This window comes from Microcaecilia unicolor, chromosome 1 (genome assembly GCF_901765095.1).
Source record: "Microcaecilia unicolor chromosome 1, aMicUni1.1, whole genome shotgun sequence".
NCBI classification, from domain to species: Eukaryota; Metazoa; Chordata; class Amphibia; order Gymnophiona; family Siphonopidae; genus Microcaecilia; species Microcaecilia unicolor.
The window spans coordinates 121,027,325-121,042,054 of record NC_044031.1 but is presented as its reverse complement, the minus strand read 5'-3'; the positions used below and the strand labels follow the sequence as shown (position 1 = coordinate 121,042,054).

General features: G+C 42.7%; 1 protein-coding gene across 1 annotated transcript in view; it reads right to left on the bottom strand.

The window, feature by feature from the left end:
- The window catches only part of LOC115468148 (cilia- and flagella-associated protein 69-like), a 640,933-nt gene that overhangs the window by 294,374 nt on the left and 331,829 nt on the right, over positions 1-14,730 (bottom strand). Inside the window, 1 exon segment of the mRNA XM_030199696.1 lies at positions 6,822-6,986. Coding sequence (XP_030055556.1) covers positions 6,822-6,986 — 165 coding nt within the window.

Genomic DNA, 14,730 nt, shown 5'->3' with positions numbered 1-14,730 from the left:
CCTCATTTGGAGTTCTCCTCTTATCTCTCCCATCGTACCTTCAGAGTACACTCTCATGGTTCGTCCTCCTCCCCTATCCCGCTCTCTGTTGGAGTTCCTCAGGGATCTGTCATTGGGCCCCTTCTTTTTTCAATCTACACCTCTTCCTTAGGCTCCCTGATCTCTTCTCATGGTTTCCACTATCATCTTTATGCTGACGACACCCAGCTTTATCTCTCCACACCAGAAATCACTGCGGAAACCCAGGCCAAGGTATCGGCCTGCTTATCCGACATTGCTGCCTGAATGTCCAACCGCCACCTGAAACTGAACATGGCCAAGACTGAACTTATTGTTTTCCCACCCAAACCCACTTCTCCTCTCCCTTCACTCTCTATCTCAGTTGATAACACCCTCATCGTCCCCGTCTCATCTGCCCGCAACCTCGGTGTCATCTTCGACTCCTCCCTCTCCTTCTCTGCGCATATCCAGCAGATAGCCAAGACCTGTCGCTTCTTCCTCTATAACATTAGCAAAATTCGCCCCTTCCTCTCTGAGCACACCACCCGAACTCTCATCCATTCTCTCATTACCTCTCGCCTTGACTACTGCAACCTACTCCTCACCGGCCTCCCACTTAGCCATCTATCCCCCCTTCAGTCCATTCAGAACTCTGCCGCACGTCTTATCTTCCGCCTTAACCGATATACTCATATCACCCCTCTCCTCAAGTCACTTCACTGGCTTCCGATCAGATACTGCATACAGTTCAAGCTTCTCCTACTCACCTACAAATGCACTCGATCTGCAGCCCCTCCTTACCTCTCTACCCTCATCTCCCCTTACGTCCCTACCCTTAACCTCCGCTCTCAAGACAAATCCCTCCTTTCAGTACCCTTCTCCACCACCGCCAACTCTAGGCTTCGCCCTTTCTGCCTCGCCTCACCCCATGCTTGGAACAAACTCCCTGAGCCCATACGCCGGGCCCCCTCCCAACCCATCTTCAAATCATTGCTCAAAGCCCACCTCTTCAATGTCGCCTTCGGCACCTAATCACTACACCTCTTCTCAGGAAATCTCAACTACCCCAACTTGACATTTCGTCCTTTAGATTGTAAGCACTTCTGAGCAGGGACCGTCCTTATTCGTTAATTTGTACAGTGCTGCGTAACCCTAGTAGCGCTCTAGAAATGTTTAGTAGTAGTAGTAGTTCTGGAGACTGCACCTGTAGAAAGATATAAACAGGATGGAGTCCATCCAGAGGGCAGCTACAAAATTAGTACGCGGTCTTGAATGCAAAAATTATAGGGACAGGCTTATGAACCTCAACATGTATAAGCTGGAAGAGAGGAGGGAGACAGGAGACATGATAGAAACGTTTAAATATCTCAAGGGCATTTATGTACTACTACTACTACTTATCATTTCTATAGCGCTGCTAGACGTACACAGCGCTGTACACTTGAACATGAAGAGACAGTCCCTGCTTGACAGAGCTTACAATCTAATTATGACAGACAAACAGGACAAACAAGAGATAAGGGAATATTAAAGTGAGGATGATAAAATAAGGGTTCTGAATAAGTGAACAAGGGTTAGGAGGAAGAGAGCCTTTTTCAAATGAAGGAGAGCTCTGGAATGAGGGGGCATATGACAAAGTTAAGAGGGAATAGGCTTAGGAGTAACCTAAGGAAGTATTATTTCACAGAAAGGGTGGTGGAGGCATGGAATGGCCTCCCAGTGGAGGTGGTGGAGTCGAGGACTGTTCCAGAATTAAAAAGGCATGGGATAAGCATGTGAGATCGCTTAGGAACAGGAAGAATTAGGGGTTACAGAGGATGGGCAGACTGGATGGGTCATGTGGCCTTTATCTGCCGTCAAGTTTCTATGTTTCTACTTGAGGAATTTTAGACCACTCTTCTTTGAAGAACTTTATTTGGATACAATCATAGATTTTCTTGTATGAACTGCTCATTTCAGGTCCTGCCACAACATCTCTATTAGGTTCAAGTTTAAAACTTTAACCCCCCTGTTTACTAAGCCGTGCTAGCAACTGCCGCGCAGCAATACCGACACAGCCCATTCAAAGTGAAGGGCTGTGTCTGCGCTAGACTAGCTTAGTAAACAGGGGGTAATTTTGTTTCTCCTCAGCTATACAGATGTAGACTTGCTTTTGTGTTTTGGATCATTATCTTCTGCATAACACAATTATCCTTCAGCTTTAGCTCATAGACAGATAACCAAACATTCTGGTATAGTGCAGAAATCATGGTTCCTTCAATAATGGTGACTTATTCACATCACTGTATGTTGCCATTATTATGTTTGTGTTTATTGATGCTTGAAATACCGCCTTTCACAAACAATCAAAGAGATTCACAATCAAAATAATACAATGTCAGAAAGGATCTACAAATCCAATAGGAAAGAAAGATAGAGGAAAAGCAGTAACAATAAAAATTTATATTCCACTACAAACCATTTCTGGGTCGTGTAGATTACAATATATACAAGCAGTTAGGCCAACCCTAGGATGTATTACTACTTTAAACAGAATCTAATACTAAAAAAAAATCCATAAACCCTTAAATGCTAAAATCCAGATATAAAGAGAAAAGAGAAGCTGTATCTCAAGCAAGCATCACTGTGCCCTTGTGTCCGGGAAGGCCTGGGTAAAGAGGTAGGAATTCACGGCAATTCTAAATTTTAGATAAGAAGGTTCTGCTCAAATGGAGGCAAGAAGGGAGCAGTGCAGAAAAAGGCACTAAGTTGCGTAGATTATAATTTACCACAGAACACTGAAGGAAGGGCTAAACGACATTCATAGGTAGAATGGTGAGTGCAAGAAGGATGATAAGAGGTCACCTGAGTGAGAATGCAGATAGGGAGGTATACCAGAATGAAGAATGCTGTATGCTAAAGCCAGAATCTTGTGTTCAATATGATACATGGAAGCCAATGGTGTTTGTACAACAGAGGGGTAACTTGATCAAATAGGGTAGCATGAGACAGAATCTTAATTGCTGTGTTCTGGACTCACTGAAGGCATTTCAAGAGGGAGGAAGAAAGGCTCGCATATGCTACACTGCAATAATTAGATTGTGATGCAAGTAAGGCATAAAGCAGTGGCACAGAACAGTCACTGAGATAGGTAAAACATGAAGTGGGTTCATATTTTAAATTTATTTTTATTTATGTTGGGCGGGTGGAACTTAGCTTTCGGGGTTAAAGATCAGGACTTTATTCAATCTTGGAGAACTATATATCTTCTCAAATCATGGATGAAATAGCTCCTTCACAGACTAAATCCACAATTATCAGAGTAACAAATGGTTTATTCCGGAAATACTGAAACAAAAGAGATATTGTAGAAGTTTGGAAAGAAAGCGGAAGGACAATTCCTTAGTGAACAGATCTAATTGGTGCAAAGTGATTAGTGAGTAAAACAAACAAATGCTCAAAACTTACAGGAAAAAATATTTTTCTACGTTAATAAGTTCAGACTTGAATTCATTATTGTCATCTCCTTCCTGTTTTTTGTCTTCTTCAATTAAATCTTACTGCTGCTCAACTTGCAGATTATTTTCAAAATAAGATTCAGAATCTATGTGTAATGCTTACTCCTGGGGTTCCAGATGTCTCACTTATATCTGGATGACTTTTCTGTACAAGTTTTTGTTACTAGCGCATGCCTACCGTGCGCCAAAAAGCACTGCAATGGAATGCGCTGAGGCATCCCATGGTAGTATGCCAATCAATGGGAAAATTGGGAAATTATCGCTTGGCCATTACAGGAAATTAGACAAATGCAGCCATTTTACTGCCACGCTAAAAGTAGCTGCAGCACATGCAAAATCCACACACTACAAACAGCGCTGGCCATTTTGAGCATGACTTAGTATAAGGGCCCCTTAATTTGTAAATGCTACAAATAAAATAAAAAAAAAAGATATTAAAAGAGATCAGTGCTGGAATTTAGCAACCTAAGGGATTCTTTTGCTAAAATGTGATGAAAAATGGGCTGCGCTAGGTAGATGCATATTTTGGGTGCACGCAGATCCATTTTCAGCGCACCTATAAAAAAGGCCTTTTAAAAATTTTTGACGAAAATGGACGTACGGCAAAATAAAAATAGGTACGCATCCATTTTGGGTCTGAGACCTTACCGCCACCCACTGACTTAGCGGTAAGGTCTCATGCGGTAATTGTCTATGCACATAGAATCACGATTACCGGCCAGTTTTTGACGCATGCAGGAAAATAAAAATTATTTTCCGGCGCACATAGTGGACACATGTAAAAAATAAAATTACCACCCAGGCCATGCAGTAGTCAGATAGTAACTCCAAATTGATGCGCTTAGGATGCGCGCACACGGCTTAGTAAAAGGGCTCCTAAGTTAGGTACTTATACTCTGCCAATTATAGACTCTTAAATTTTTGGCTAAATATAGGTGTCTAACTAAGGGGGTCTTTTACTAAGGTGAACTAATGGTTTTAGATCACATTAAAAATCAGCTGGCGTTAAATGCTGACATGCCCATTATATTCCTATGGGCATCTCAGTGTTTAGTACCAGCTGACATTTAGCACGAGCTAAAAAATGCTAGAGCACCTTAGTAAAATACTCCCTAAGTTTAAACTTCTAAAATTTAGGGCAGCCACTTAGTTGCCTAAGTTTAAAAACCTCAGGGGTCCTTTTACTAAGTTACGGCAAAAAAAGTGGCTTTAATGCACCCTTGTGCAAGTTTTTCTCACATGCTAAGGCCATACATTGGCTCCCTGTCACAGAACGTATCACCTTCAAACTTTGCTCTCTAGTACACCAAATACTTTACGGCGAAGTACCTGGCTACGTGATAGATCTCATCTCCTTACCGCTCCGGAATGCGTCCCGTCTTGCCCGCTCTTATCTTACCCTCCACTATCCGAACTGCACTGGAGTCAAGTACAAAACTGCGTACGCTACCTCCTTCTCTTTCCTTGGGACTCAGTTTTGGAACTCTTTACCAAGGTCCATCAGAACCATTGCAGATCATCCAACATTCCGGAAATCACTGAAGACCATGCTATTCAGAAATGCCTACCCTGCTGGCTCTCCCAGTAACTCCACTGCTGGACGCACAACAAACTAAAGACATTTGGACATATTCCCTTCCCTACCAGCTTGCCCTCTATCCCCATCCATTCCTATTCTTCCCCATTATCACTTGTAGATTTGCTGTATTAGTTTCATTTTGCTACATTGACACTTGCCTCTGTGGTGCATTGTAAGCCACATTGAGCCTGACATTGTTGGGAAACTGTGGGGTACAAATGAGATAATAAATAAATAAATATTTGAAGCAGTCATAAAATGGCCATGCACTAATGTTGTGAATACAGATAGTACTACACAAAAAATTCAGCAAAAGCCGTGGTAAATACACCAATATAAAGCTGAATATAATTAGAACAACCTTAATGTTGAAATGTCGCCACTGACCCCTGGCGCCTGGCGTGGGCCTCCCTGCCTGGTGGCACGACGCAGTCGGGGCGCACTAAGGGCAGTCCGCCCCGGTTGACAGTCACACCGGGGATGGGGGGCCCCGTCCCCGTTCCCCCTCCGTGCGCCGCCCCAGGGGGAGGGCGGCCGGGGGTTCGTGGGGAGGGCGCGGAGGGAGCCGAGGGAGATGACCGCCACCAACCCTCCCCCCGAACCCCCCGCCACCCTCCCCTGGGGGCGGTACACGGAGGGGGAAGGGGGACTGGGCCCCCTGTCCCCAGCGTGATTGTCAACCGGGGCGGACTGCCCTCAGTGCGCCCCGACCGCGTCACGCCGCCGGGCCCACGCCGGGTGCCACGGGTCAGCGGCGACATTTCAACATTAAGGTTGTCCTAATTATATTCAGCTTTATATTGGTGTAGTTACCCATGCACTAATGTTGCCATTAGCTTGTGGCCAATAAAATAAATTAGTGTGTGAGGACTTACTGCCACCTATTTTGTAGGTCGTAAGGGCTCACACAGTAAACATGAGCTAAGCAGTTAGTGATTAGCACAGGAATGCCCCCTGACATACCTCCTCCCCCCCAAAAATGAAATATCTTTTAGCATGCAGATTAGCACACACTAAAACAGCATTTACCGCAGGATGCCTGAGCGCTTCCCATGATATGCCATTTTAAGCTGCATTAGGCACGTTACACTCACTGAAAACAGTCTTGGGTCACTTAACCTCCACAAATTGCCACCTGCAAGGCCATAGCCACCACTTCGAAGAACTGTTTAATCACTACCTCCATCCAACAGTCTTGCATGGTAGTCTTCTTAGTTTCCGCTGACGCCATGGTTTCTATGGACAGCGGCACTGAAAATTACTACTATCCAGATAACTTGTGTCTCCGCCCTGGCACTATGATAGCAGAGGGACACTAATGATAAATCTCTCTTAGTGGTATTTGTGAGATAGCAGGTGCTGCTTTCTGGGTAAATGGTTTTAAATATCGGCCCTTATATAAATGTGCCACAGCATTAGCTGTACCTGACAGAACATCTGAGAAATTTGAAAACAGTAAAAATATATATTACGTTAACTTATATAAATTGCTTTTACTTTAATACATTTAAAAATGATACCATCTCACATCACTTCTTAAATATAGGGCTCCTTTTACAAAGCCATGCTAGCGATTCCAGTGTGGCAAATGCGATGAAGCCCATTCAATTCCTATGGGCTTTGTCACATTTGTCGCGTCAGAATCACTAGAACGGCTTTGTAAAAGAAACCCATAGATTAAACTAAAATATTTTTTAAGTTCTACACTTTGCCTAAGTAAAAGATGACATGACATTATAGTTTACCCAACAGCTGACTAATTGCTCCCTGATCACAGAGATCCTGATTCACAGCTTCATCGCCAAGGGACACCATAGACCTTAATAGCCGTAGAGAGTAGCGCATTTGTGCTCGCTTGTTGCCACGACCACCTGAACCATGGAAACAGTTACCATGGCTAAAGAAGGGATCTGTAAAAAACATATATATATATAATCATTTATTATTCCTTGTAACACAGAACACCATTATAGTGAAACTGAGAAGTTGTCTGTTAAAATTCATTTAAAATAGTTGTGGGGCTTAATGTTTTTAGTTCTATAATAGTTCAACTTCAGTGAAGAATATGATAACAAATTTTTAAAAAAATATTCCAATTGTTTACTGTACTAGAACATATTTTGTTGTGCACTACAGAATTATTGGCTTGGTTGATCTTATATGAAAACTTTAATAACGAGAAAGAAAGAAAATCTTGAATCTGAAATATTAAGAGGCCTATGCACTAAAACGTCAGCTAAAATTTTAAACTTGTGATCCCTCCTCATGCTCTATGGTATCCACACTCTGCAATGTTGGGTGTTGATTCGTCTCCCACTGACTTCTGTGGAGATGTGGTACACTGCCTGGCTCTTGAAGACTGCTTATTAGGGATGTGCATTCATTTGAACCATTTCCCATGCCATTTTCAAACAAAAACAAAAAACCCCATGAAATTCTGTGGCTTTCTTTGTGTCGATAGCATACTTTTCTGAAAGTGCATACTATTCACAAAAAGTGTGTACCATTTGCAAAAGGTTTCACTCTTTCTCAAGAACGTGTGCATGTGCGAAACACTGTCCAGCTTATTTTCGAAAGAGATCGCCGGCCATCTTCCGACACAAATTGGGAGATGGCCGGTGATCTCCTGAAGCCGGCCAAATCGGTATAATCGAAAGCCGATTTTGGCCAGCTTCAACTGCTTTACGCCGCGGAGGCGGCCAAACTTCAAGGGGGCGTGTCAGTAGCGAAGGCAGGACGGGGGCAGAAGGAGGGCGTACTTTGAGATGGCCAGCTTCGCCCGATAATGGAAAAAAGAAGGGCGTCCCTGGCGAGAATTTGGTCTGCTTTATTTGGTTCCTTTTTTTTCGGTCCAAGTCCCAAAAAAGTGCCCGAACTGACGAGATGACCACCGGAGGGAATCGGGGATCACCTCCCCAGACTCCCCCAGTGGTCACTAACCCCCTCCCACCCTCAAAAAAACAACTTTAAAAACTTTTTTGCCAGCCTCAAATGTCATACTCAGGTCCATCGCAGCAATATACAGGTCCCTGGAGCAGTTTTAGTGGATGCAGTGGACTTCAGGCAGGGGGACCCAGGCCTATCCCCCCCTACCTGTTACACTTGTGGTGGTAAATGGGAGCCCTCCAAACTCCCACCGCACCCACATGTAGGTGTCCCCCTTCACCCATAAGGGCTATGGTAATGGTGTAGAGTTGTGGGGAGTGGGTTTTGGGGGGGATTTGGGGGGCTCAGCACCCAAGGTAAGAAAGCTATGCACCTGGGAGCTATTTTTATTTTTAATTTTTAGAAGTGCCCCCTAGGGTACCCAGTTGGTGTCCTGGCATGTGAGGGGGACCAGTGCACTACAAATGCTGGCCCCTCCCACGACCAAATGCCTTGGATTTGGCCGGGTTTGAGCTACGGTAGAACAAGAATTAAAGCTTAAAGTAGCTGCGATGACAGACCAACTTCAACAAAATACCCCTGCAGAGGAATACTCCAAATCCATTGGACATCTTTTTGAAGCCAGCTGCCCAACAGGTGAAATCTTATTTAAAGGATACGACGGACTTCCTATGTAGTCTTCAAAATGTTACACTTACGGATAGTTCGATTTTTGTGACTGTGGATGTTTCATCTCTTTATACTGTCATCCCGCAGGATGAGGCTTTAAATATTATTAAAGAAACCCTTGATCAACGATCTGTTCCCTCTCGTATGTCTACTGAATTCCTCATGAAATTGGCTCATTTAGTGATTGAAAACAATTATTTCTTTTTTCAACGACAGTTTTATGAACAAAAAATAGGCATAGCGATGGGGGCTACTTTGGCTCCCTCTGTTTCCACGTTGTATTTAGCCAGATTTGAGGATCTTCTGGTATATACATTAGAGGAATTCAGGAATATTTCATATTGGAAGAGGTATTTGGATGACATATTTTTGATCTGGGAGGGTTCTGAGACATCTCTCCTGCAATTTATGACTAAACTAAACTCCCTACAAGGGAATTTGAAGTTTACATTTCATTACCATTGTCAAGGACTTGAGTTCTTAGATGTGTGGGTATTTAGAACATCAAATGGGATACACACGACTATGTTTCAAAAACCTACTTCTAGAAATACTTTGTTACACTTTTCTAGTTTCCACCCCTACCATCTCAAAAGAAGTCTGCCCATTAGCCAATTTTTAAGGATCAAGAGAATCTGCTCTGATACATGTATGTTTGAGGAGCAGGCTGTGAAGATGACAAATAAATTTTTGGAAAGAGGCTATCCTAGATCAGTGGTTAGGAAAGCCTATTTGAGAGCGAAATTTGCAAACAGGGACTTACTATTACAATACCGATTCCGGGAGCAAGAGGATAGATTAACTGCTGTTCTCCCCTATTCATCTTTAAGTTTAAAAGTTATGGCGAGTATTCAACACTGGCATGTTCTACAGATTTATGAATGCTTTATACAACACCCCATTGGAGCATACACTCGTAGCAAAACTCTGGGGGAATTGTTATCACACAGAAGAGTTGATAATGATAATAGCAATTTTGTTACTTCGGGTCATACAAAATGTGGTTCGTGCCAGTGGTGTGAAACTACCATTGAGGGGATTACCTGGAGATATTCAGCTATGGCTAGACCTATACATGCACAGTCAGATACAAATTGTCTCTCGCAGAATGTGGTGTATGTGATAGTTTGCCCCTGTCAGAAAATATATATAGGTAGATCTAGTAGACCGATTAAAATACGGTTGAATGAACATAAATCTCATATAAAAAATTCCATTTTTTCAGCGCCTTTGGTACAACATTGGTTGGATAAGGGGCATTCACTCTCTGATCTTAGATGGAGGATAATTGATCATATCAGTATGGGGTGGGAGGGTGGTAACACTGCTCAACTTTTAAACTTAGGGAGCAGAAATGGATATTTAAATTACAAACTCTAGCTCCTGACGGGCTCAACTCGGAAACAGATTGGTGGTCGATGATGTAATTGTATTGGCTGCTGTTTCATTGGTTGTCTTGTTTAGACTGATTATCCAATCGCATTGCTCTTTTTCTGATCAGCTGTAGCTCATTTAAATGCAAGGTTCGCGTAGAAACGCCACGGCCATTTTTTGATATACAGGAGTGTATGCAGGATGAAATGGTAATGATGCTATTGTAATTTTAATAAGTTAATGGTTGTTTTTGTAAGTATGAATAGTAATGTTTATATAGTTTATGTTGCAGAGAGCCTCTTCTTTGATAAAGCACCATGCGAAACTTGGCCATGTCGGCGGGGGTTCCCTGTTATTGTTAAATTGCTGCCTTTTAAAGATAAGTGAATGTTTAGAAGCAATGTATATATTTATTCTTGCAAATTTGCACAGTTTTGGGATATAAAAGATGTAAGAATACAGAAAAAAGAAGTAAGGGGATTACATGAGGATTTGCATCACACCATTTCGCCTGTAGCGAGAGAACAAGATTGTTCGTATGGTTGTGAGAGGCAGTTAATCTGATTATCCCCATGCACCAGATGGTGCGTTGAAAAATCCTGCTCTTCACATACATGTTTGGGACATTAATTATTTGTTTTCAAAATTATGTGAATGCACAATTGCATAATTCCGCAGGGATTAACGGCTGAACAGCTCAAACTTTATTTAGACCAGTTCAACCTACACTCTGTCATTCATGCTTTAGTGACGTGCCTTGGATTACTGTAATGGGAAAGGGAAACGGGACTTGATATACCGCTTTTCTGAGGTTTTTGCAACTACATTCAAAGCGGTTTACATATATTCAGGTACTTATTTTGGGAAGCTTGCCAGGTGCCCTTGGCCTGGATTGGCCGCTGTCGTGGACAGGATGCTGGGCTCGATGGACCCTTGGTCTTTTCTCAGTGTGGCATTACTTATGTACTTATGTACTAGGGGCAATGGAGGGTTAAGCGACTTGCCCAGAGTCACAAGGAGCTGCAGTGGGAATCGAACTCAGTTCCCCAGGATCAAAGTCCACTGCACTAACAACTAGGCTACTCCTCCACTGCTTTATCCTCCTCCAATGCTTTATACAGTACAAAGAAAAAGTTTGTGAACCTCTTATGATGGTATTTTAACATAATTTATACTCTAAACCTGATTACCTCCCAGAGGGCTTCCCTAACTTCACCAGAGGACCCCCACAGCAAGCCAGGTTTTCAGAATATCCTCAAGGAATATGCATTGCATTGGAGATTCTGCATATGCAAATTTATCTTATGCGTATTCATTGTAGAAATGCTGAAAACCCATCTGGCTGTGTGGTCCCTAGAGCAGGTTCGGGAAGCTCTGCCGTATTAAGAAAGAAAGGTAATCCCATTGAACAAATAACTCAAAATCACTCTGTGGCTCTTTATGATCTTGAGAAGTTGCTTCACCTCTATCGTCTCAGGTACAAATTCAGAATGTGAGCACTCCAGGAACAGAAAAATACCAAATATACATGAATGTATACCGCTTTAATAGCTTTCAAGCTTGTGGTATATTAGAAATTAAAACAAAAATAGAATAAATTTTGATTACTTATTTAACAGTAGGTATCCTTATGTGAAAAAGTATGTGAATCCTTTATTTAGTAACTGGTGGAACCTCTTTGAGATGTAATAATTTCAACTAAATGTTCCCTTGAACTGCTGATCAATCTGTTATATCAGTTTTGAGGAATTTTGATCCATTATCCATACAAAATTTTCAAGTCTGTGACATTTGTGGGTTTCCTTGAGTAAAAAACTCCTTTCAAGCCTTGCCACAACATTTTAATATAGTTTAGGTTACAATTCTCACGTGGCCAGTATAAAACACGAAATCTCTTCCATAGTAGAGTTACTTGAATGTTTAGGGTTGTTGTCTTGCTACATGACACACATTCACTTCAGCTTATAGATAGATGGCCCGACATGATCCTCTAAAAGTTTCTGATATAAAGCTGAAATCATAATTTCAACACTGATGGCAAGCAGTCAAGTTCCAGATGCAGCTGAGCAACCCATACTATAATAACTTCACAATTGTATTTGTCAGTTGGGATGAGTGGAATCTAATAAATGGTTTATTTCTAGAAGTAAAACCAACCTTAAAAAATACAGTAAAATGGGGGAACAAAACATTGTTTAGATATGTTATGAGGAAGTGCAAAAGTGGCATTGTGACACTCAAAGGTGAAGGGCAGGAAAATACAGAAGCTGATAAGGAGAAGGTGGAACTGCTTAACAAATATTTCTGTTCTGTGTTCACAGATGAAGGGCAGAGAGTAAGATTAGAGAAGATAGACACAAATAGGAATGGAAGTAATTTTCAGAGAAATGTGTTTGTGAAGAGGTAACTAAATAAAGGTGGACAAAGCAAGGGAACCAGACAGCACACATTTGGGGGTATTGAAGGAACATTACATAACATATCAAATCCTATATACCGTATCACACCAAAAGGCTTGGAACAGTTTACAACAACATAAAAATACATTATACATAATTTGAATAAAAAAGATACAATAACATAAATAAAACAGAGTTTAAGAATAACATTTGGTGAAAAAACAAGATTTGAGTAATTTCTGAAACTGCAAATAATTAGTTTCAACCTGAATTTCTGTAGAAGCGCATTCCAGATAGAAACCATAGCAAACGTGAATAGTTTCTTAGAAGCAGAAATTAATTGTGGTTTAAAGAAAAAAAGGAAACTGAAATTTATTAACATGTATAAGCCTGGTTGTACTTTTACAAAGTTGAACAACCATTGAAGTAAAATGTTCTGGCAGCTCCTTGTCTGACCTTTTTTTTTTTCATGCTTCTGTAGAGTTGGGAGTGATCCCAGAGGACTGGAGAAGAGGCATAAGTGGTCTTCCTCTACAGAAGTGGAAATAAGGAGGGGTTAGTCTGTATGTAAATTAACAGAAACACTTTTTAAAATAGTAAGATTTCTGGAAACCAATGGATTGTAGGACCTGAGGCAGCATGGTTTCACTAGAGGCAGATCTCAGACAAATCTGATTAATTTCTTTGGGAGATCAGAGAGTTGGACTGAAGGAGAGTGCTAGATTAGGTATACTTAAATTTTAGAAAACCTTTCACACAGTTCCGCATAGATGACTTCTAAATAAAACATGTGCCCTTGGTATGGGCCCTAAAGTGACTCACTGGGTTAGACTGGTTGAGTGGAAGATAATAGAGAGTAGTGGTAAATGAAGCTCACTCTGAGGAAAGGGATGTTATCAGTGGCAGAGGCATAGCCAGACAGCAGATTTTGGGTGGGCCTAGTGAAGAAGTGGGTGGGCACCAAGTGTTCTCCTCTCTCCCCCCCCCCCCCCCCCCCCCCCAATCTGATGAGGCCAATATCAGCAGCTTAGGAAGCTTAGACTGCTGAAGTGGAGAGCAGTGTTTTCAGCACCATCAGGGGGAGGTCTTCAGCTGGCGAACTTGGGATCTCCACTAGCTAGCACTAAATATGTGCTGATGTTGGATGAGCCTGAGCCCTAAGTGGATGGGCCCCGGCCCACCCAGGCCCACCTGTGGCTACGCCACTGATCAGTGGTGTGTTACAAAGTTCAGATCTTGGGCTGCTTCTTTAATATTTTTGTAAGTGATAATGAAAAAGGGCTGTTTGGTACGTTTTGCCTGTTTGCGGATGATACCATGATGGTGTGGATAACATGAGGAAGGACCTGGCGAATCTTAAAGACTGGTCCATAATTTAGCAGCTAACATTTAATACATGCATATATATGGGCGGTACAGATTAGGGGGGTGAAGAACTTTTGTGCACAAAAGAGGAGTGGGACTTTGGCTACCTTAAGATCATCATGTATGATCATGGGCATAATTTGGGGGCGGGAGGGAGGCATTGCCCCCCATAATGAGCTGCCTCTATCTGGGCAGGGGTAAGGGCACAGGCGCCGACCCAGACACCGACTTCCTCTCGGGCCGCCAGTGCCCTCTCTCTTGTGCTCGCTTGCTCTCCTCCTCTCCGATCCTCACAGCGGCAAAACAAACAGCATGAAACCATGCACGGGGATGTAACCCTGCACACGCCGCTGCTGCCTCCCTTCCTCCTCCCTCTCTAAAACAGGAAGTTACATAATGAGGGGAGGGAGGAGGATGAAAGCTGGCAGTGGCGCATGCAGAGCTAAGGCCCTGTGCATGGTTTCATGCTGTTTTTTGTTTTGCCGCCGCAAGGGTCACAGAGGAGAGTGAGTGAGAACAGCTCGTGGTTCCTCCAGGCTGCCGCAAGCATGAAGATCACAGAAGAGAGTGAGAGAGCACAGCTTGTGGTTCCTCCAGGCCACCCTGAGCATGAGGGTCACAGGGGAGAGTGAGCGCAGCTCATGGTTCCTCCAGGCCGCCGCAGTAGTGGCCCAGGAGGAGGAAGGAAGCCAGCAGAAGCGCATGTAAGGTTGCAGCCCAAGGAGGTTAGACTGAGAAAAGGCGACGCATGAAGTCAAAAAAGTTGAAGTCACGGAGGTCTGTCACTGTTTCCCCTCCTCCAAGAAACCGTCATCCCCGTACATTCAAAACATAGCAAACAATCCTTTGAGCTGCTGCATCCACATTGTCGTTCTTTAATGTTGGTAGCATAATCTCACTTATATGTTCAAACATGCCAGCTTGTGCAGCATATGGATGTACACAGAGGAAGTATAATAAT